At 39.0% G+C, this 24,825-nt stretch overlaps 2 protein-coding genes across 2 annotated transcripts; both read right to left on the bottom strand.

Moving 5' to 3' along the window:
• Positions 1–18,865, bottom strand: LOC144664063 (NADH-ubiquinone oxidoreductase 49 kDa subunit-like). Its single transcript, XM_078525192.1, has 16 exons — positions 18,742–18,865; positions 13,458–13,588; positions 12,783–12,886; positions 11,937–12,017; positions 10,272–10,392; positions 7,618–7,730; positions 6,287–6,361; positions 6,021–6,098; positions 5,811–5,896; positions 4,885–5,004; positions 4,433–4,484; positions 3,884–3,961; positions 3,044–3,139; positions 2,653–2,736; positions 1,100–1,157; positions 1–315 (listed from the first exon to the last, which is right to left on the bottom strand). The coding sequence occupies exons 1-16, from the start codon at positions 18,825–18,827 to the stop codon at positions 278–280; spliced, it is 1,401 nt and encodes a 466-aa protein (XP_078381318.1). The 5' UTR covers positions 18,828–18,865; the 3' UTR covers positions 1–277.
• A 956-nt stretch (positions 18,866–19,821) lies between these two features.
• On the bottom strand, positions 19,822–23,949 carry LOC144662932 (prenylated Rab acceptor protein 1-like). Its single transcript, XM_078523865.1, has 4 exons — positions 23,664–23,949; positions 22,143–22,243; positions 21,488–21,589; positions 19,822–20,277 (listed from the first exon to the last, which is right to left on the bottom strand). Exons 1-4 carry the CDS (start codon positions 23,912–23,914, stop codon positions 20,183–20,185), a joined length of 549 nt encoding a protein of 182 aa, XP_078379991.1. The 5' UTR covers positions 23,915–23,949; the 3' UTR covers positions 19,822–20,182.
• Positions 23,950–24,825: the final 876 nt, after the last annotated feature.

Here is a 24,825-nt window from a genome sequence, read left to right as displayed (position 1 = left end):
TTAAGATCAAGGAATGTTTATTTGAATCTTGGTGTATTTTACAAAGTGATACCGTCACAAGGGTAGTCGTTTTTGCAGCCGTCACGTTAGTGGTCACACAACGATGTCATTAGCAGAGGCGTTGCGTGACGACCAAGTTTCGACAGCTACAAATTTGACACGGCCAGAAGTCATTTTTCAACACAGAATACATTTACAGTCACCGTGCACTGAAATCTTATAAAAAATAATCTGGCAGAATGATGGAAGAAAAACGTTAATTGTCTTGATTCAGACGTTAGCGATCGATTTCCCCAAACACAACATCGAGAGTACCTAAAGGGACAGAAGAGATACAAACAGGTATTAGGAGCATGACGTGAATTTGCAAGGACCACCGTGACAAAATAGAAGTACCGGATCCTCTCACTGTAGAGGATCTAATCAGCTATAACTAAATAACGAATAAAGAAAAAATTGCAAGGCCGATTGAACGGTTTGGGACTGTATTGAAATTCCAATATTTCGGAAGGCACGGCCTTCCTTCTTCAGGGTCTTACAAAGAAGAAGAAGAAGAAGAAGAAGAAGAAGAAGAAGAAGAAGAAGAAGGAAGGCCGTGCCTTCCGAAATATTGGAATTTCAATACAGTCCCAAACCGTTCAATCGGCCTTGCAATTTTTTCTTTATTAGGTATTAGGAGACTGGATTCAAGATTTCGCAATGTCACGCAGTGCTTGTCACTAAGTTAATGCAGAAAGGTGTTGTGTGAAGTCTTAAATAAGGGAAACGAAGTAGACTAAGTTAGGAATGTAGGCGCAAAATTGAGTACAGAAAAGTTCACATGGATTATATAAGCTTTATTAGGACCTAGTAAAGTTTGCCGAAACGTGCAACAAGCTAGCTTTATTTTCCACTACCACATGCATCTGTCCGTTATTTTGTCGTTATTTGTTTGTTTGATGTTATTGCGACGGTGGTTGTAAGCGGTTATCTACCAAAGGCGTTCCTTAGTCTGTCACGCAACCTTGTCCCGAGAGGAACAAAGATTGTGTGACAAACTAAAGAAACTTTCACTTGCTACCATAAACAGCACAAGCGTATAAGTGAAGCAAAAACTTACCAATAATCGCCACAACATCAGCCAACATGTGACCGACAGACATTAAGTCCAAACCAGCCTAGAGACAAGAGAAAGTAACAGGACGATTAAGGCCCTATTAAATACACTTAGAAACATCAGACATCTGGGTAAATAATAAAGATGGTAGATTTTAAGCTCGGTGATAAATACTGAAGAAATTATTAACCGTGCAAAGCCGGTTCATAATCTGGCTGGCATTTTTTTGTCGTTTTTATTTTTTTTGTCGGTAAATCGTTCCAGACCCACGCGGCCCAGCCGGCTCCTTTGTCACGGTCACGTAAGATATGATGACCGCTTGGACATGTCCAAGCTATTTAAAAACTACCACTATGTCAGACCCATGCCACGCGATCGATCGCCTGTAGATATAAATAAACATTCACCTATTTTAAAAATATTTACGAACACTCTGCGCTCTGTGTGAAATAGTTATTTTTGAGTTATTTAGGCGTTTGGCTTGGAGCGAGTACAAGTCGTACAATTTACACGAAATGTGTAGAATATTGCAAAAACAACGACTTGTTTTCGGGATATTTCAATTTTTGTTTTGAGTTTATTCTGGGAATCGAAACGTATATTGCAAGCTCAGCAAGAATGTGTCAAGGCACGGGATACACGTCATCGCGCCAGGGGAATTACCTGCGCAAGCAAGTATGCTCTATTTACCGCTAATTCGAGAAAGGTTGTCGGAAAGACTACTATTTATTTTGGCGTGAAATGGACTTCTTTTAATGCCATTCATGAACTGGTTTGGGTTTATTTTATTGAACATTCGGAACAAAATAAATATTTGCATGCGTAAGCAGGCATTTCTCCGGCCAGGCATGCTGAAATTCATGTCACGCACACTTCGTGACTGACGCAAACACGACTTGTGTGTTTCTTAAGTGACTGCTTTTCTAAAGATTTTTTACTGTGCCGCGCCGCGCCTTTTTAGCCAAAGAACTGAAAGAGGTGGTCAAACACTAACAGCACGGTTATAAACTGCTTGCAGATTCTTGTTCTACATGACACGAGCGTGGGACAAAGAAAAAATCTGAGTCCCCGACGGGAATCGAACCCATGGCCTCCCAGATACCGGTTGGGCGCTCTAACCAACTGAGCTACGTGAGACTCGCTGTGAGCTAGGCCATTTACTAGGTTGATATGTGACACGCGTCCTGCATACTGCTAGGATCAGCAATGTCGAAATCATCAAATTTGTAGTAAATAATAAAGATGGTAGATTTTAAGCTCGGTGATAAATACTGAAGAAATTATTCTACATGACACGAGCGTGGGACAAAGAAAAAATCTGAGTCCCCGACGGGAATCGAACCCATGGCCTCCCAGATACCGGTGATTGGTTTTTAAAATAACTCGCGCTATTTTTCAACCCATCAGACGAAATATCAAAAGCAGTCGTGACTCACGAGTTCATACACGTTTTCCCGTGCTTCGTGCCGGCTACATGTGTTTGTTTCAAGTTTTGATTGGTTCACTGGATTGTCTGTGTCCTTTGTGATAAATTTCACTGGGAAAAATTTACTTACCAAGTGCGCAAATCCAGGAGCTTTTATTTTACAGCGGTAAGGTTTGCTGGTACCATCCGATACAAGATAAACACCAAACTCTCCCTGAAAACATCAAGAAAAAGAAAGAACATTTTTTAGAGGACTACAATATTAAACTTATCGAAAATGAAAGTGATGGCTTCACTGGAAACGCGTACATCCCATTTTATTTTTTTGCGGCCATACACTTAATATCTTAAAAACCTTGTCAAAGGCTGCGGGAAAATGTACAAAAACCAGGAATAACTTATAATCGCTACTGTATGCTTTCTAGGACAGCTACATTAAGCTCAAAGTTCAACCACAAATCTCTTGCAATTGCAATTGTATGAACAGTATGGCGACCCTGCACAAAAGGAGAGGTTCATACCTTCGGAGCTTCAATTGCTGTGTAAGTTGCACCCGGGGGAACTTGATAACCTTCTGTGTACAGCTTGAAGTGGTGGATAAGCGCTTCCATAGACTCCTGCAGATTGATGAGATTCATATTCTTCATAATTGGCAACACAAAGTGTCCTCATTAATGAAATTCCACCAAAACACACAAAATCTATCATCTATTAAGTATATGAAAATGTCTTAAAGCCCAGTTGGACATGAAGTACTCTGTAAACAATACTTGTATGCATTTCTGGACATAGAGCGGTTTTCACTTGAGTGTCGAAAGTAAATTGCGTTTGCTTTGGTTTTGAATTACTACGCTCAGTGATTGGCTTTAAAATCTCGCGCCACTTTCTCAGCCAATCAGAACTTAATCATGACTCGCTCGCGCACGTTTTCCCGCGCTTCGTGCCGGTTACATGTATTTGCTTCGAGTTTTGATTGGTTCACTGGATTGTCCGTGTCTTTTGTGATTGGCCGAAGTAAATATATTGGTTTTGGTTTTACGACACTCAATTGAAAACTGCTCATTTGTCGAATTGGTTTCATAAGAAACTACTAGTCTAAAGTTAAACTAGTCTCCTTCGCAGCCGTTGTTTGGGCTCGTCACGCTTAGACGAGCGCCCTGACGTTTGCTGCTGCCTGCTGCCTCCAAATCTCTCTTCGAAATCCCTGCAACACCTTTGGATTGTAGGGTTTCTCCACTCCTCCGCTGGTGTTTTCCTGCTGTTATTGCTGGCTTGGAAGCGTCGCATGACGACCCAAATAACGGCAGCGAAAGAGACTAAAGTTAGACAGTCTGACGTTTGTCATTGTCAACAAGAGTTACCTTCATTTCAGATCTCTTTGGTGGTGAGATCTTGGCATCATCCACTCTAACTTCACCAGCAGGCATTTTGTTTAAACACTAAAGAGGGAAAAACCAGCACATGAGCAAGATATTGGAAGCTTAACTACTTATCAGGGTCCAGTTGTTAAAAGAGTGGAAAATGCTATCCTCTGATAAATCGCTGTCCGGTGGAATTAAGTGTTAACAAAAAATACTGCACTATCCACCAGGACCCACTTGTTCAAAGAACAGATAATGCTATTGGATAATCTGCTGGATAAATTGCTATCCAGTGGATAATTGCTAACAAAAAATACTACCGGTTGTTTATCCACTGGATAGCAATTTATCCAGCGAATAGTGTTTTCCGTCCTTTGAACAACTGGGCAGAGATGGTGATTTATCTGCTGGATAGCGTTATCCACCTTTTGAACAACTGGGGCCAGGATATTAATAGGTGCTTATAAACTGATCAGCAGGGCTGAATGACAAAGATCTTTATCATGGCCCACCTAATTGGTGTACCACTACAATTACGACATTACAAACCTGTTCAATTATCCTTAAACTCTGCCGCATTTCCTCGACTCTGATTAAATACCTAAAGATTAAAAACAACCAAGATGAATCACATTACGAGCTCATTTCATCCCTTGAGTTTTTAGCCAAACTTTTCCATACATGTGACATTAAAGTAGGGCCTTTGAAGACAAACTGGCTCATAGCTCTTTGCACTTAACTTGTGTGTCTGTAGCAAGAAGCGACTAGGAGTACTGCATGGCAGTTTATCAAGTGAATGGCATTATCTACCATTTGAACAACTGGGCCCACGACTACTACACGGATCTATGTCATCAGCATTAAATTTTCAGTTCAAATCTGAGATGTCTAGGGCTCTCATGTGTGATGAAATGTGGTTATGAGTGACAATATTAAACACTCCTTTTGTCTGGCCTGAGATGCAATAGCACCAGCTTTTTCTTTAGTATTGCTACACATACCTGTCATAACAGTCTCCATTTTTGCCGATAGGGATATCAAAATCCACCTGATCATAAGCATCATATGGCTGGGATTTACGAAGATCCCATTTGATTCCAGAACCACGTAACATCACTCCACTGGCGAATACAAAAACATTCATTGTTTCAGTTAGCATTTAACCAGTATCTGGTAATTCTTTATGACCAACAGAAGGGCAGTGAAGAACCATGCTTTAACTAAGGCAAATGGCTAAAGTCAGATTGCTGTTGTTTATGACAGAATAAATGAAAAATTCTTACACCCACATGAAGTGTTAAAGTACTTAAAAAAGTCAAGCCTTATAAAGGATCCTAGTCAGCCTCCGCCATTTTCTCTGCCATCTAAATTTTGACATTTCGCATGTTGAAAAGAAATCCTCGTCCATCTGTGTCCGTTTGCTTTACTGAGGTCTTAAACTTTCACAAATGCTTTTTAAAATTATCCTTGCTTATTTTTGACTACTTATTCTATCATTTCTTTTGTTTGTTTGGAGTAAAATCTATCAGTTGAACTTAAATTAGGATCCAAGTCAGCCTCTGCCATTTTCGATGCCATTGAAATTATGAAAACTGTATGGCAAAGCAAAATCTTATTGCACTTGAAGTCTGTTTAATTACTTTTGGCAGTTTCACATTGATCTCTTTCCTTTAGACATGCTCCGTGAAAAATATTATAATTCTAAAATTCTGGCATGTAAACAAAAACAAAGGCATGGCTGACTAGGGTCCTTTAATCCCACCTGGCACTAACAGTGTAGCACTCGGCACTCAATTCCAGTTCCAGTGGCTCAAACCCAAGCTGCTAGATCAACAATCCAGCGCACTTACCATCATAAGACCACTGCACAGGTCTCTCAACACAAACCAAATAAATTCGTGAAAGTTATTAAGATAACATCACAAACCTAAAACCCCAGTTAAGTGCTTCTTCTGCTGTTACCACTCCAACATCAACAGTACGCTGCTTCCAGATTCTGTTGTTTGTCAGCATCTGATGATTATAAGATTAATCATTACTTTAATAAAATTCTTGAAATTCATATTACCATCAGGCTTTTAATTAAATGATTATTGATAAATTATAAAACAAAACCAACAATGCTGTATATATGTACCTCTTCAAGGTCATCACACCTCTGACCAAACTTAGCACTCCAATCATAAATATCATCCATTAAACCGAGTGGTAAATCCTGGAAAAGAGGGTAACAGCATTGCAAATCAGTTTTTATGCTTTTTGTCACACAAAAATGATACAACCAACACTGTGAATTACATCAAAATAAAACAACCACAACAGCTACCATGACCACAGCAGCACAAGAAACAGGTCAGCTTCATGAATATTTCAAAGCAAGTTTATTCCTCCCACTAATCTTACCAGAGACACTCCTCCTGGTCTGACATAAGCAGCGTGCATGCGTGCACCAGATACACGTTCATAAAACTCCATCAACTACATGAGGACAAGATCGAATTATTAAAAGCCATACACATGTGTGAAGGAACTACATGTAGTCAATTCACAACAACTAACTTTCAAGCAGAAACTTGCAAACAATCAACTTAAGTGGGCGAATAATAAACTAAAGTGGGCAAATCAAAAAATACTTTAATTTGGCTTATTGCGGTTTTCAGTGAAATGTGAACTCTGAAATTCGTTTCTCAACCAACGGTTAACGCTTTTTGCTGCTGTCAATCATCTTAGCAGACCTCTCGGGAAACAGAAGTTCACTTCATTCGGGTCAAAAGGTCAAGTCTGTCAGTTGTGATTGGTAGATTTCGATCCATTTTGTTTGTTTCTGTTTTTTATGGTCCGTTGGCTGTCGCCATAATTATGATTGACGGCAGCAAAAAACGCAATCGTTAGTTGGATTTTGAATTTCAGAGTTTGCACTTCACTGAAAACCGCATTATCAATGTTAATTGTGCCATGACCAATCAGAACGCAGATCAAATTGTGAGTTCATATTTTCCCGTGAGAGGAATGAAATGATGTAATGTATTTGAAATGATTCATATATGAACTGCGAATGTATATGAAAGTGATAAATGATCATCGCAGTGAATTTCCAATTTAAGCAATTGGAATAAAGAAGCCTGAAAAAAAAAATTCAGGGCTTCAACGGGATTCGAACCCGTGACCTCCGCGATACCGGTGCGATGCTCTACCAACTGAGCTGTTGAAGCCACACATTGGGAGCGAGGTCAATTGTGAGTTCATATTTTCCTGTGAGAGGAATGAAATGATGTAATGTATATGAAATGATTCATATATGAACTGCGGATGTATATGAAAGTGATAAATGAACATCGCAGTGAATTTCATCATTACTGTTGCACCAATGTAGCTTTCATCATTACTGTTGCACCAATGTAGCTCAAATACAGTCAACTTCCTCTAAAACAAACAAAAACAGTTCCAACTGTCCGTCTTAGAGACGGTGTCCATCTCATAGGGAGTTTACCGGTAGTTACGGTAAAATGACTGAAAAACAGCAGGGACGGAACCAACACCAGGTGTCCGTCTCATGGAGATGTCTGCCTTATAGAGGTGTCTGTTAAGAGAGAGTTGACTGTAGCCAAGACAACTCTCACAAGGGGTTTCTGCCTATGCTAATTTTGGGAGCAAAATTACATGAATATAAAGACATAGAACAGACAATTTATTGCTTAATTTATTGCACCTCTATCATATTGCATCTTTATCACCTTTTCTCTCTCTTCAAACAACCAAAAGAACGGTGTCATGGCACCAACATCCAGAGCATGAGTACCAACACCCATGATGTGGTTTAATATTCTGGTAATTTCACCAAACAATACTGAAAAAAAAGAGAGGGGGGTAATCAAGGAACGTGTTCTGAGTGGCCTCTTTAGCAGTCACATGGTATCAGAAGCACCACATGACTGTGACATGGGAAAAAGGGAAAAGGGAAAAGACACAGCGTCTCCCTACCCTTAATTCACTTCACCAGTTTTGAAAGGTGACTACAATAAGGGACAAATTGTTAACACATTGACATTTTAGGGTCTATTTTATTTTAATACAGTCTAATTTCACTCCTCCTTTCTTTTTCCCAACCTCCTCTCCCCCTTTAATGTTGTAGTTTGTTTATAAAGCCGTTCGCTTCAATCATATAACATAAGAAAAAAAATCTGAAATCTGAATCTTAGATGGGGGGGAGGGTGATACTTAGGCAGAGTGTAATGAAATTTAAAAAAACCATGATTAACCTTCCACAAAAACTGCAATGTGAACGCAATGTGTCAACTACTTTTGTCACTATTGTAGAAGCATTTCAGACTGTTCCTTTGGAGATGGAAAACTTGTACATTACAGGGTTCCTCCCCCTCCCGAGCATTTACAGTAATTCACCAGTTTCCATTTAAACTAAGCATGATTCAGAATCTGGCACATTAAACATTGCAATATGTGGAAAAATTACCGTAAAAACCCGCAGATAAGCTGCACCTTTTTTCCAAAACTTTTCGCTCGAAAGCGGGGGGTGCGGCTTATCTGCGGGAACATTCGGAAAAGGTGCCGTAAATTTTCGTGAACTGATGCTAATTTATGGAAAATTATGTAAATTAGTATAACATAAAACTACAAGAGAGTACCGGTCATTGCTTTTGCAAGTTTAATAGCTCCTATACTGTTTGCAGTGTCGACAATTGCCCTTTAACTTTAACAGTAATATTGATTCTTTACGAGCGAGAAAATACCACGAGTATTCACTAGCAAGATGGCCAATTGTTTCTTTCTCATTTTGCACTGTCTTTGATGGAAAATTTGTCGAACTGATTACGAAACTCTCTTCATGCAACGAGTTTATCTCCAATAGAAGGCTCCCAAATCTCTTTAATTTGTCGATATGATAGCCACGAAACCCGAACGCCTCCATCGCCATCTTGTTTTGCTTTACGTTCTCGCCCTAGTCCCATATTTCGCGTCCGATCAAATGCCTGGTTACTAAGCTACGAACGTTCGGCAAACGCAAGTTCTTGTTGTTGTGACACAAAAATCCATGGAAAAACTGCGTTGAATGAAGAAATACCAGTCAACAAATGCCAGAAGAATATCACCCATAATATGTCAGAGTTGGTTTTCAATACATTAAAGAGCTCAAATTGTGGGTAAGACTGAAGTATTTTCTGTTTCAATGTTCATTGAGTTTTATTATACGTTCGATGAAGAAGACTTCCTAAAGACTCAACTTTGGATTTTCTTAATTTAAGTTACTTTCAAAAAACTTTTTTTCCAACATTTGAGTTGTTAAACTCAGGGTGCGGCTTATCTGCGGGTGCGGCTTATCCGCGGGTGTTTACGGTAAGTTGCACCCACTTATAAATATTTACGAGGTTGGCTTTCTTTTCTGGTTTCCAAACTCCAAAATTTTTGTGCATTTTACAGTTTTGTGAGGTCGCATAAAGTTTTACATGTAGCTCTGGACTATACAGTCGAACCTCGATTATCCGGACTCATTGGGACTAGGCTAAATAGTCCGGATAATCGAGAGTCCGGATAATCGAAATTATGAATATTAATGAGCCAAAAAAATACGCCAGAGCATCTGACAGGATGCGTTGGTGCAGATCCGCATAGTTCGCTAACTTCTGCATCCTCCGCTTCTTCGGCGCATTTTTCCACATTAAACAAAAAAAAGAAACGTCGCTTCATAATAGCGACAAATCAGCTGTTTACCATCCTCAGAAACAAAAATTCCGAGGAAACTGATCATTTTGAGGCAGTTTTTCTCCAAAAAAGACGATGAAAACACGCCGATTCGTTCGCAAACAATTTTGAACCTCCAGGCGTTCCATGCATCTTTTCGTGATGGGCCTGGTGACTAGACGTGGTGCTAACATTCGGTGAGGACCGATCGTACTTTCTACGATGTTTTTCACTTCAAAGAAGGATTCAAACATTTTGAATTTTGCCATTTTGCCTTGTAAACTTCAGTATAATACAAGTAACCAAAGACAGAAAGCAAATTTATTTGTGTGAATGTTTTTATGGCTAGCGGGAACTGAATAAGGAAGTTGCCTGACTGTTGCTCAAATTGGAAACTACACATCAGAAGTTTTCCAATGTTTTTTGACAGGTAAACCACCTTGAAATAACGTTTAAATCGTTGTAGAACTTAGTTATATCTGGTCTTGAATGTGACTTATTAATATTCATGACAAAATTGGGGACTAGAGATGGAAGTCCGGATAATCGAGGTTCGACTGTAGTTACTCTTTTGCCTTTCAGCCAAAATAAATAAGTATGACAAGGGTGAAGTTTACGACTCACAAGAGATACAGGTAAGCTAAAGAAACCTTGCTACGTATCTACACAATAAGCAGTGCGATAGATTCACCTCTGATCCATTTAGCTCTTTCTGGAATTTCAATGTTTAGAAGTCTTTCCACAGCCAGAGAGTAACACTGCTCATTTGTCATCATAGACACATAATCCAGACGATCAAAGTATGGTAAGGCCTGAAAGACAAGAAATGCCACAATAAATTTCACACTTTAATTGTCACAACTGCCCTTGAATACCTAACACGTACATGTAGTTCAGGGATCCATATTCCCAGTCGTCCGAGACGACTAAAAAATCGTATGGACGACCAAAAGATTACATAAACTCGTCCGCTGGACGACTTAAAGTTTGACTTAATAAAAAAAACAATTATTAAGTTTTCTTATGAGTTACTTGCGTTCTGACCACTTGTCATCCATTCATCACTTTTTGAAAACAGAAAATAATTTGCAACTTTCTGTCGCGATAAAATCATAATTTTGGCCGCCATCTTGGCTGATGCGGTATTTTGCATGATCAATGAAATCATTGCAGGCTCAATTTTCAAGCTCTCAACCGCTGATATTTTGTACTGCAGCTGCATCCGCGAAAACACAAGGCGATCGCATCAGCTGATGTTTTGATCAAAATTTGCCGTTATCTTGGTCTGGCACCGCCAGCAAAGAAAAAAAAAGCAATGTTAACACTTCAGAAAAACAAACCAAATATGAATAAGAAGAGCAAAAGCGTTCTTTTATTCCGTGGTTGCAGTCGTAGAGGCCCTGGCTTTCATTTGTGCCCGCATCATACGCTTCCGCCAACATCACAAGCCGCTTGGGGGCGTGATGTTTTGTGAAATTTGTAAACCGGCAGCCAAGGTAGACAAGTAAAAAGTCTCATTAACAAATACTTGTGAATCAAACTTTATTATAACAGATTCGTTGTCTTGTAGATTTCATGTTTACACAGTGTTACATACATGTGATAATAACAAAAAAGTCAACTTTTCATTTACTTGTTGTACGGTCGCCATTCTTCACTTTTGAAAGGGCAAGTAAAATTTTGCCAGGGCAAGTATGTTATCTTGCATACTTGCCCGGCTGACGACTTGGAGAAAAAACGAATATGGATTCCTGTAGTTTGTTTTTCATGTTAGTCAGTCAGTGTGAGAAATATTTCAAGCATTTGTTATGTCAACACCTGACTGCACGAAACTTTTTGCTTCCGTGAAGACATCAAAAATTCAACGTATATTAGTACAATAAAAGCCTAGGAATTACCGGTATTACAGTAACCGGAAAATTGCAGTGATCAATCTTGTGTGAATCAAGCAAGCGTTCAGCAAAGTTGTCGCAAGGTTGTAAAATTTGACACTCACATGATCTTCACCAATGATAAATAAGTGATGACACCAATTTGTCAACGCTCAGTTGGCAGTAATTAACAATTCAAAATCGTTTATTCCCTCTATCCCAAAAACCATGAAAGATTTCTTTTCAATTTTTTTGCAGATGAAAGCCCATAAAAAATTCTAACAAGTGATTGAAAAAAGAGAAATGGATTTTTCAAGCAAAATTGACTTATACTGATACCTTATCTTTCAAATCTTATCTTTCAATGAAAATTATTGGAAACTCTAACAAACACAATACTTATTCCCTGTATACATGTGACATCAACCTTCTACCCACAGTGGTGTAATGAATTAAGTCACTGAACACCTATTTTCTGTACGCACCTGCAGATACGTTTTGTATTCTATTAACTTCTCCGTTGCACGATGTAACAAGCCAATATGAGGATCTGCACGAGTCACGACCTAAAAAAAAACCAACAATCAATAAATCATATCTGTCATAGCTGAAGCTCTATCACAGCTGCGTCCTCACAACCCTTCTGTATGGTTCAGAATGTTGGCGCTTAATGGAGAAGGATCTATCCAAACTCTCCACATTTCACACCAAGAGCCTTCGGCGTATTTTACGCATCTTTTGGCCCAATGTCATCTCAAATAAAGATCTCTTTGAACGGTGTAGAACTGAATCAATGGCTACCATCTTGATGAGGAGACGCTGGAGGTGGATTGGCCACGTCGCTCGCCAGGAAACCTCCATTGCAAAAACCGCCCTGCACTGGACGCCGGAAGGGAAACGAAAGAGAGGTCGCCCAAAGATCACATGGCGACGGTCCGTTGAGAAGGAAATAAAGGAGATGGGGAAGACCTGGGTGGGCATCAAGTTCACGGCAAGGGACTGCCAGATGTGGAGGGAGCACGTTGCTGCCCTACATGCCACTTAGGCGTAATGGGCATGAGTGAGAGTGAGTGAGTCACATAAATTTCAATTGAATGATGAACAACTACTTTCAAATTTTTAAAATGACAAAACCGGTATATCTGTTAACACTCAAAGAAGCATGGTACCCACTAGCAACATGATGATCTTAATCAGAAGCTCAAACAAAATGTTGTTATGTTACTTATAAATGTGCTAATGGGAACCTCTACAAACATAAATTATCATAATCACCATTTTGATTGACATAATCATAATCAACGTCATCATCACAAGTCAAAAAACTTTACCTCTCCATCAAGTTCCAGAACAAGTCGCAACACACCATGAGCTGCGGGATGTTGTGGACCAAAGTTGACAGTCATGTTTGTTACCAGTTTTTCCTGAATAGGAACTACAACAAAAAAAAAACCATTGTGATTACATAAAGTAATAATATATATCAACAAATTACATGTCATCAACTTGAACTACAAGAAATGTGTAGGTCCAAGTACATATTTGTAATCTGGTTGCAATATCTTCAGGGTTTTCATTAAGAATTGTAATAGGCGGAGAATAGTATAAAGTAACCGGAGAATGAATTTTAAAGGTTCCCGCATCTTAATAAGAAAATACAGTGTAGGTAGAGGACTTTTCAGTAGCAGGAGAATTCTACATAGTAGAAGAAGAATTCTCCGATCTCCGATGCCTAATGAACACCCTGATCTTACACATTTTTTATTTTGTTTGAAGTCTAAAATATCTTTACTACATAACTACAAATACTGATATAACCTCCAGAGCAATATTTATGGACATCTGGGGACATCTGATTTCAAACTTCCACTTTTCAGATCATTGAAAATCAGACTTGATCTTATTAAAGAATGCTGACTGGATGAATGCCTGGCATTATATCGATGAAGTCAGGTATCAATAACCCAAGTAACATTTAAAACTGCCATGTTATATCTGAAACATACCATCCACATCCCACTTAGCAGACTCCGCATCAGGATACATCACAGTTCCTGCATAGGAAGCTAACTCAGGCTGCAATTTCATTGGCTTCATTTCTTCTTCAACTTCACTCACTGGAAGTCTTCGTAGGTGCCTACTCAAAGAACGAGAACAAAGTACAATAAATGTAAGAAAGGTACGATCGGAGGGCTAAGACTGTACTTCATCACAGGGTTGATCTTAGCATTTGATTTGCTAGAACTAATTTACAGTACCGCTCAAATGTAAGTTGACAGTCTCGACTTGATCCTCGAGACTCGATCCTCGAGACTCGAAACTCGAACATTTCGAGTTTCGAGTCTCGAGGATCGAGTCTCGAGTCTCGAGGATCGAGAAACAAGGCGGTCTCGAATATTCATGACTCGAAAGGCTTTCGAGGAAACGATTTATTTCTCGACGAAAGAACAAAAGCCGCTCGCACCTCATGTACAAGTGTATCGCGTCCACCTTCAGCGCATGAAATATAAACCTTCCCCGACGTGTAACATTCGACAGTACGATATATTCGCGCCGATCGTAATTCCGTTTACTTACCTTAAAGTACTGACACAAACTCGTCCTTGAAAGCCGTGATCGACGACTTAAATTTAGAAAAGGACGTGAAAAGAACGTGCAGTTCAAACTTGTGCTCTCCCTTGTCAACCCGCCGTAAGTGCATGTTTTCAACCACGAAGATATTTCAGTCATTGATTTACAAGTTCATCCTGAGTTTTCGCAAATAAAACTACAAATTTAATTTCTTTCACAAAATGTTCTGTAATTCAGCATCTTTAGCATTCGATGCGAAACGATGTATTAAAATGCCACGAATCTTGTACGGCAGCACGGACAAAATCACGCAAACAAGTTTCAGAAGCCTGAATTTCAGACGTCTCTATCTGGTCGCTACTGAAATTCAGACAAGAGTTTCCTTAAATTAAACCGGTTCTAAAATTTGAGTTGTGAAAATTCTCTAGACAGCAAACGAAACATTCAACGTGAAAAACATCGAAGCCGTGAAGCCTTCCGTAAATATAAATGGCAAGACAGACTTGTGTCGCGCCATCACGTCTAGCTTGAAATGAGCGTGTTTTATTTTTTGTGAATTTGGCATAAAATTCTTAAAACCTAAATTCTTCTTGAATGAAACTTGTCTTCATTTATAACACAGATATCGGCGTTAATTATTATTACAGCTTTAGAGAAGTTATACAAATTTTGATTTTTAAAGCGGCGCAGTTATAAGTCTTATAAAAGTTGGCAAAATTTGCATATGTCAAAAGTAATTTGAACCCTTTTGAATAAACTCCAGCGTAAATAACGCCCGCACGCAAGTATCCGGTTTAGATTCTTTCATACACACGTAACTGCGTTTTTCAAAAGAAAACTAAAAGAAAGAGTGAACTTTAAGGTTTAATATTTGTATCCTAAATCATAACACAAACAATCGTATGCGTGACATTGCACACGTGCTTCATGTTTGTCCTAAGATCGCCTGAACGCAGGTTTTATTTGTCCATGTTGATTCGGCGGGACCGCACTAACTCCAACTACTTCTGGTTCGATTTGCCCTCAATTCATTCACTATCGACGGTTTCGAGCTCCTATTTCGAACTTTTTGGGACGGTTGGAAATATTAAACGACCAAGTGCGCGTTGTGAGTAGCCGGCACGCTGGCTTCGACCATAGTACAACACTCGAGAGTGCGGCCCGCTTGAGCAATTTTATTCTCGAGGAATCATTCAAGCGACAAGCTCATTATTTTTCTTGACTCGAGACTCGATCCTCGAGACTCGAAACTCGAAATTTTCGAGTTTCGAGGATCGAGTCTCGAGGCTCGAGGATCGAGTCTCGAGTCTCGAAGGATCGAGGCTCGAGGGACTGTCAACTTACATTTGAGCGGTACTGTATACACCTGAGTGAAACGAAGCTATGTGAAAATGTCTTGCTCAAAAACGTAATGCACTCTGAACAACATTCGAACACAGGTCCATTGCAGAAGGCCATCATTGCAGTAGTTAAATAACTCAGATGGTCTATTCAGAACCACTTTGGTCCACCTCATTTACAAGTGTTGGAATGCTTTATAGAACAAGGCATAAAACAATACGGTAGATGATATTCTTATTCAATAACTCAATTAGTGGCTCTGTATTCTGTGGTTTATCCAAATGTTTAACTAAATTGCCTTTCTTACAATATATTGCTCATTTACAGAGCCTTTAACTTGTCTCTCGTCAGCTCATTTCAAAATCGTTTAGAATTATTTGGTTATAAAGCCCCACTCCGATACCCCTCCCCCCCCCCCCCCACCACACCCAGCCCCACCAGAATATACAACCCAAGGCCAGGGGTTTACAACCCGGGGAGGGCACTTCCTATAAATGGGCTAATGGGGATGTGCTGCTGGATGGGGTCGCATTTTCACGACTGGACTGACTATAATGAGGCGCCTTTTCAAGCATTTTTTTATAGGGTGACTAGAATGGGGTCACACTTTACCAGGATTTTGAGAATAAGAAAATTCTGGCAAGTTGTGATTTATAAACGGAAAGATGTTTATAGTGTAGTTGTAAAGTAAAGTGTTCTTCATCTAGTTTATTAAAATGTGTCAATTCATTTTAGAATGACTTAGTTAAAAGGGGCGTTAACAAAACCCGGATCGGATCGGACCGGATCGGATCGGACCGGATCGGATCGGACCGGATTATCAAAACTCGGATCGGACCCGACCGGATTGACAAAACCCGGATCGGATACAAAAAAAGTCGGATCACTGTAAATTCCCGCCAAAATCGTCCCGTGATGCCTCAAAAGAAGTAAGTAAGTGGATGTTTGCTGTGTGTTGACCCTGCTGAAATGATTTCCGTTCCTAGAGTGTAAGGTAAAGATTGAAGTGGGGATATGAACAAGAAAAGTGCAACGATTGCTGTGATTTCTCTCACTGCTGTTGTGTTTCGCATTCAAGACTTATCTTCATAAATAAATACGACACCCAATTGTCCCACATTCTTACAACCCTCGAAGCACTTCGATTAAATTTAATATTTACCTTTGAATCTTCGATCCTGCAGACAAGTACAAAAACGGCAAATCGATTGATTTCAAATCATTCGATGAGACTTTCACATAGGAGCAACTGATGAGGTCCACTGAAGGACCGAAACTTGAGTCTTGCTTAATTAAGATGAAACATTTGCCAGGAGACATTGTTGCAGCCTCCTAGAGACTTGAAATGCAGTGATCAAACTGCCATAGTATTTATTTGTTGGATGCAAGTAACACAACAAAACAGATAAAAAAATGGAGGTAAAGTTTTATAGCTCCCAGAGCACAAATCACAACCACTCAAACTAAGGGGAGCTTAAAAACAAAAAAAAATCATCGCTTGCAATGCTTAGAGACTGCAGTAGCCTTTAAAAGACTCGGATCTTAGATCCTCGCAACCGTGGTAAGGAAACGTTATCATACGAACTAACCGCCACTTCAGATATTCTAGTTGACAGTTAGAAATCCACTGAACCGATGCACAATATAGACTACAACATTCCTTAAAAGGCTATTAAGAATCTCTCAACAAACAAGAGCTAATAAACCTAACGATCTGCCACAGAGTTAGCAAACACAATGGCATAAAGATCATCACTGAAATGGCTCACGAACGCGTTAATTAAATCATCCGTTAACAGACTGAAGGCTAACATTCAGCAACCAGCGAGAGTCGTGTTGGCCTGTCTCATTTTATATTAGCACAAAGCGAACATCCACTTACTTCCTTTTTCGCCATCTTCGATTTGAGCTATCACGTGACAATTTTGGCAGGAATTTACGGTGATCCGACTTTTTTTTGAATCTGATCCGGGTTTTCTCAATCCGGTCGGATCCGATCCGAGTTTTAATAATCCGGTCCGATCCTATCCGATCCGGGTTTTGTTAACGCCCAGTTAAAAGGATTTATACGGTAGACGCAAAAACAGAAAGTCACTAGGTTGGGATCGTGATTATAACATTTACCCAAAAGTGACTAAGATGGGGTCTATAATTGGCCATAGAATATGACTATAATGGGGTAGGGGTTCTGAGAGGCCAGCGGCACATACCCAACAAAAATTGACCCAAGTAACCCCCCGGGGTTTACAACCGGCATTTTACGTTACGTGCATTCAAGTATTCGTATATTGAGGTCACACTTAGACTTTTCCTGTGGTTAAGGGTTTTTACTATAGTAAAAAAAAGTAAACAAAAGTTAACTATGGTAAACTGTGCTTGTTGACTTTTACATTTTCCAGATGGCTTCTTGTCCAAATGTTGTCAATCAAACTGCAATTTGATGACTAAGACAAATATGCTCAGACATTCCACTTTCACTCGCTTGCATGTCGCCTGCAGTGAGCCATGGATTCAGAACGCGTGGTCCTTACGATTATTGCTCTTCTTCTATTTATCGCTGCTATCCAGAAAGCTCAGAGATTCAGATTTAGTGTCCTGAACATGTATTTTCTTCTGAGCAGACGACGGCACGACTTACCCACTGCTTACCACTGCTCTCCTCGCAAGGCGAATGCTGAGAAGACAAGCTTCTGCGCGGCGAAGAAGAGCGGGCATTTGTCAGACATATTTTCAGCGAATTTTCTAGGACAACTGAAATAAAAGGTCTAGCGTTGCTTCTGTGTTGATCCGAACACAAGAATAAAGCACGTAAATGAAAATGGTGCAACCATTTCACGGTTCCGGAGCTTTAAGACATTTCATGTCAAAACTTAGACAATCCATTTTTTAAATAAACAAAGTTTAGATAAACGTGCAATAAACCATGCCTTTTCAGGTCGTTTTACTATAGTAAACTTTGCTTTCATCCTGCCGCCGTTGCTATCGCGACAGACTACGATTACATTTACCATAGTAAACTGAAAAAAGCCGGTCACACTACAAATTGGCTTAACTATAGTAAACTTGACTTTACTATAGTAAAAAAAAAGCACTGGTGTGACCTCAACCATTGTCACTGAATACGTTATCCTGAACAACAACAAAATGGCGGTTCTAATCAAAAAAGATATAAATGAAAAAATAAAATGGCCTAAGGATTAGATAAGCTCACAACGAAAGCTTTAATAAGACTTTATATATTTGTGTCAACACCGCGCTCACTCAACTCAGATGAAGGTGATCTGTTGTTACATAACGTTCATTTCTACGCACTTCTCCCCAATGTATTAACATTTTGACATTATCAGATAAGATAGAAAATAAAAATGGATACATTACCGTACAGAGGAAACCACGGGCACTCGATGAACAAATGATTTGCCTTGAAAAAGGCGACTGAACTGACGAACAACACTCGCCGCCATCTTGAAATCTCTGCGCCGGGCAAGTTAGTACCCAGTCCCCCTGCAAGCAAAGCGCACCTGAGGGGGAGGTAGAAAGATGGCCACCCCGGGACATATTTCTCTTTCTTGTTGGGGGAAAGAACAGGTTGGGTGCACATAACAATTATCTGTTTTGTTTGGGGAGGGAGTGGGTCAGGGTAAAAGTCATTTTCAAGCCGAAAACTTTCAATCAGCTTAATTTCTGCACATCATCAAAAAGTTTAGTTTATATTTCAGACAGGCATTTTTGAAGTACAGCCAAGGGCACGAAGACCACAAACTGGATATTTCTGAGGGTTTTTTGTGTTCTAGTACATTGAAAGGCTATTACAATCTGGCTTCATTCCCACTTTTTCTCCTGGATCAGGTATAAAGCAGGGTGCATTTCGTGTGAACACCACACCAAAGATACAACAAGGTTTTTGTAAGTCTGTACACCTGGGTCCTTGTTCATTAATGCATAGATGCCAAGTCTCACGCTTTTGGCGTGAGACTTACTCTTTTTTACCCAATCTCACGCAATCACGCCCCCTTTTTCAAAAATACTACAACTTGAGGAAAAAGTCTTATTAATTTCAATAAAGAGATATACTTTCAGCTGTACTTTGGTAGAGATGAACGCTTATCGAGTGGGAAAGAGGTTAAAAATAACAATTCTTGCCCAGAATAAAGGAAATTGCTTCTCTGCAACTTACATTTTTAAAAATTTTCTGGGAGAGCATACCCCCAGACCCCCCCTAGAAGTTCGGCCTCTCTGGGTCTCACTATCGCCCCTTCGGGGCAATTCAATTTCTCACTCCATACCAACCAAAAAACTTGACATCTATGTTAATGAAGATCTTTAGCATAACCTACATAGAATGTGTCAATTTCTTTTGGGTACAAATTTTATAGGATTATAGGACACTTCTATTCAAAATATGGGCTGAATTTAACAAAAACATTGAAAATATAGGACAAAGAAATTACCTGTCCATCAGAGTCAAGAGCCTTTATTAAAATACATTCAGGAAAATAAGTTAAAAACTACACGACTTTTGTAGATTATTAACGTAAATGATTTTTCTTTGTACAATTTTATAGAGTTATACAGTCACGGGGAACTAGAAACCACAGTTATTTAAAATAATGCTAGTAGAAAGTCCATTTTATATTCCTAACCCAGACAGATTTCCTGCTAAAATTCACTCCATCTGCAGTTTGAAAACCAGCCAGAAATATTAAATATTTTTGACACTATATTTAGTAACTGTACAGAACCAAGTGTTAATCCTAAGACGTTTTGTCCTTTGTCTGTTTCTCTTCCTTATTTCTGGTCATGTTTCATTTCTCTGTAATTAAACTTCCTCCATTGTCAGTTGCTCGGTTATGTCGGGTGCGTCTGATGTACTCAAGAGAGAAGCATGAAGTCCAATTACAAAGAATGATGCACCTGAAATTACAAAAGAAAGAACAGGTTCTTATAACTAAAAGGTAACAATTTATAGACCCAATTTGTTGGATATATCATGACAGATCAAAAAGCAAATTGGTATATGTGCAGTGTAAGCCCTGCATATCATTAGAAATTTTTTTATATTATTTTTCCCCTTTTTTTTTTTTCAAAAAGGGGGGGTAAATTTTTTTTTTTTTTTTTAAATTAAAATATTATATTTTTGTTAATAATTATATATAAAAAAAATTCTCCCCCTTTTTTATTAAAAACCCCGCCGCCCCCTAATATATAAAAAAAAAACAATAATATTTAAAAAAAAAAAAAAAAAAAAAAAAAATTTTAAAAAAAAAAAAAAAAAAAAAACAAAAAAAAAATTAGGTAACAGATGAGTAAGAAATATGAGACAGAGGGTTTGTTGAGAAATAATAATAAAAAAACTATTATTGAGAACATTTATTATTATTATTATTTTTTAAATTTTCTTTTCGCATGTGCATTAGGTCCAGTACCAACCTTGGTATTAGCCATCTTCCTTGTTTCTGTGTGCAATGATTGCTCAGTTGTATTAAAGTTACAGTTGTGTTACAATAAATACCGTAAAGACTCGTGTATAAGCCACACTCGTAGATAAGCCGCACCCCCAACTTTGAAACTTGATTTTGAGAATAAAATAAAAACTAAAAAAAAACGCCGACTCTCGCAATTTGAGCTCACTTTCGCGCTTTGCGCTCTGTGAGCTCGACTTGTAAGCAAGTTTAGTGATCAGTAAACAAGATAGAAAAGTTTACTGAAAGGTCGATTTGTAATCATATCAGCTGTGTGTGGATAAAAACTTGTTGCTAAATGGGAGTTTGACAAATAGGCAGCTTTGTGGAGGAATAGAGATTCCATGTCAGCTCAAGTTTAGCTGCTCAAGCGAGGTGCAAATAAATCGTAGACCTTTTACCAAAAGCAATGATCGACAACAACAGGTTTCAATATGTTAAATGTTTATTTACTAATGGTTTTTAGTGTTTTTTTATCCCAGATTAGCCAATTTACACCCCTCAACAGATGAGCCGCACCCAAGATTTTTAGCCCAAAATTTTAGCAAAAGGTGTGGCTTATACACAAGTTTTTACGGTATATATTTGTGTCATCAATATTTATTTGCTGATCCACTTCTGACTGCCAGAAAAAAAAATTAAAAAGGGACTGTTTCACTCACCTATGACCCAAAACACTGTTGATCCCGCTGATCCCAGAATGAAGAGAGGAAGACTGATCAATAAAACAAGTCCATACTGTTCCACTCTACTCAAGTCACGACCTACAGATTAAACAAAAATATTTCCCCTTATTGACAAAGTTGAAAGACATCGATAAGATATTCATATTAGGCGCGGTGGCCTAATGGTTAATGCGCTCGACTCTGAGTCGAACGGCCTGGGTTCAACTTGAACTTAGTCCTGGCCGGAGCGTTGCGTTTTGTTCTTGGGCCAGACACTACTCTCACAGTGCCTCTCTCCACCCAGGTGTATAAATAGGTACCAGCGAATTTACTGCTGGGGGGTAACCCTGTGATGGACTAGCATCCCATCCAGGGGGGAGTAGCAATACTCCTAGTCGCTTAATGCCACAGAAACTGGGATAAGCTCCGGCTGTATGTGCCACTTAGCTCGGACACAGACTTAACCTTACTTACCGTATTAACTAAGTTGAAAGATACCATAACATTGTGACATTTTTTAAATGGGGGGTCTTCCCAAAAATGTTCATTTTTCAGACAATCTTTCATGCTCAGGTATTATCCTCCAATACACCAGCTGCCTGAAGGGGTTTATTTACTTATTAAATCACAGACATAGTAATGAAATTCTTACCTAGAACTCTGATTTTATTCCCTGCTTGGTTTTTGTATGATACAAACAAACAGCCGCCTCCAGCAACTGACAGTGCAATAAGCAGCAATGGGGATGTGAGGCTATGAAAAGCAATTAAAAAATCATCAAGTCATATAAAGTTACTGGGTAACTTGAGGTATAAATAAGTGATAATGATGATGAATGATATACACTAAAAACTAATCCTTTGCCCCAGACCAGTCAGAATTGGTTTCAACCTTTCCCCCCCCCCCCCAATCCAGTAGATTGTTGCCGCTTTCAAATGGCAAATAAGCAGGGCTCAGTTGTTCAAGGAGTGAATAAAGTTATTCGATCTTATTCATCAGATAAATCACTATCCAGTGCATAAGTATTAACCCAAAACATACCGTTTGTGTACTGTGGAGTTTCTATCCGCTGGATCTCTTTCAAAAGAGTGAATTACCTGGGCCGGGTTGTTTTTAAAGCACGATTAAGCTGAAATCCAGGATTAGCGCGAATTATAAATGACTATTTAGCTTTACAGCCTTTTAGTGTAGATTTTTCTGTTTATATTTTCTGCCCTTCAGTTTTGCCGTTTACTAATCCCAAACTCCACAAAACGTAAGCTATAAATACACTTTTATACAAGAGAAATCGAACTCTTGATTTACATTTTAATCCTGGGTTAGTGTTAATCAGCTTTCGAACAGCCCGGTTTCCCTGGTGGATAGCGTTATCCATCTTTTGAACAACTGGGGCCGGCTATTATCAGATTATCTTTGATTTTGTTGCAATATTTTGTGTTCTCATGGTTTCAACAGAAAACCTCAACTGGTTTCAAAACCTCTTTCATATTAATTTTACCACTCTGTAAACATTACAATATTTAAATTTCCTCCATCAACTCAATATATCAGGATGGAGTGCTTTACTTTGTTTTTGTCTTGTTCTTTACTTGTGGTTCACAGGGAAGTGATAGCATGTTGCAAGAATCAAAGGCATGTAGGCATGGATATTATGACATTCCAGGAAAGAATGTTCTAGATAATATAATCATGTTTTCTCATGTTGAGCAATATGCATGGCAAAAAGCTGAACATTTCCCCTGCCTATATCAGAACAAATTCCTTTCCGAAAAAAAAAGTATCAAAATGCTTCAACCAATAATTCATTTAGCATGCACATTTATGTTAGCGAAACAGTGAACGGTTTAGTAAGGCATATATATAAACGATAGTCTATAGACCATTTCTCAACACTTTTCTCTCCTTTACAAGAGAGAAAAATACAGTTAAAGACGCTTCTCAAGGGCAAATCAATTGCTCTGTAATGCATTTGCGTAGCAAAGTTCCATATATAACCATAATTAAAGCCAGATCGAAGAAAGTACAGCTTTTATGAAAGCACACTTGCATATATTACACATGTAAGCACTGCACTATGCTTTAAGGCTAATTCCAGTTGGCAAATATAGGATATCAACGCCGATTTCTTCTCCTTGAAAGCACAGAACTTAAGTGTTATCGTTTAACCACTTACACACAGTAGAAGAACAAGAGGATCGTGATAAGAATGTAGTTGCTTTGATAGTCTTCCAAGTTCTTCACAACTCTTCTTCCAGCTTCGGCCACCGTCTTCGGTTTGCTAAAGCGCGAGCTCCTGAAAAACTCCGCCCAGGGTTTCATCTGTGTTTTTCGCTTGTAGAGCCATTCTTTAGCAAGCTGTACATGTGAGGAAGGAGTTATAGCGGCGGCCATTTCGATATTTCCACTGATTTCTTCCGTCGCCATAGTTTGTTTGGCAATTTTCGACTACGTCACCACTTTTACTCTCCCTCTCCCTCAAGGCGACAAATCGTAGACTTAGGGGAGGGGTACCACGGGAAGAATTATTCCAGTTGATTTTCTTTCTCAAAAGCTGCTGAAATTTAAAATTTCAAGTTTTTTTTTGTTGGCAAAAACAAAAACAACGAGTGAAAGCTTGATCCGTTAAGGGAACTTTTTTATATAAGAGAATTTACCTGAATATTTTTCTGCAAAGCAAATAACATTTTAGAGGGGCTTGAAGGGGTAAAATGTTACAGGGATTTTCCCATTTTTTCACCACACTAGGAAAATGAGATTTGGGTCACGGGGACTGGGATTTTGGCAAAACAAATAGTCTGGGAAATGGGATTTATTGTACTGTTTGACCAATGTCAATTATAGTCTTTGCCTCCCACACAGTACTGAGTCATGTTTAGGGGTGGTAGTGTTTCACTACATCCGAGTGAAACATGATTGCCCCTATAATCTCTACCAGAAGCTTATCACCTCCCGAGGTGATAAGCTTCTGTCTCTACAGATAAGACGTTTTGGTCAGTGTTAATTGGAGACTGCAGACTTCGGACCGGGGATATTAAAAATGCAGAGGGGGTAAAATGGCTGCGAGTCATATTTTGTTACTTTACCCTTGGTCTACATTTCACGTCTAACCTGTGATTAGGCATTTTTTCGTTTTTTTTTTTTATGGAGAGGGGGAAAGGGGGGTTACCCCTGGTCTGCAGTCTTCAATCTGCATATTGTCCCCAGTCTTCATTTTACCCCTAGTCTGCACTCTGCAGTCTACATTTTACACCGACCATAGGAAGTTTGGGGTTCTCCCTCACGTGGCCTATACCTTAATCCCATTGAGAGCTTCATTAAGTGAACCTTTCACTTTG

This window comes from Oculina patagonica, chromosome 8, assembly GCF_052425735.1.
Source record: "Oculina patagonica isolate OP01 chromosome 8, crgOcupat, whole genome shotgun sequence".
NCBI lineage: Eukaryota > Metazoa > Cnidaria > Anthozoa > Scleractinia > Oculinidae > Oculina > Oculina patagonica.
The sequence above is the reverse complement of the archived record's forward strand: the minus strand, read 5'-3'. Positions and strand labels throughout refer to the sequence as shown.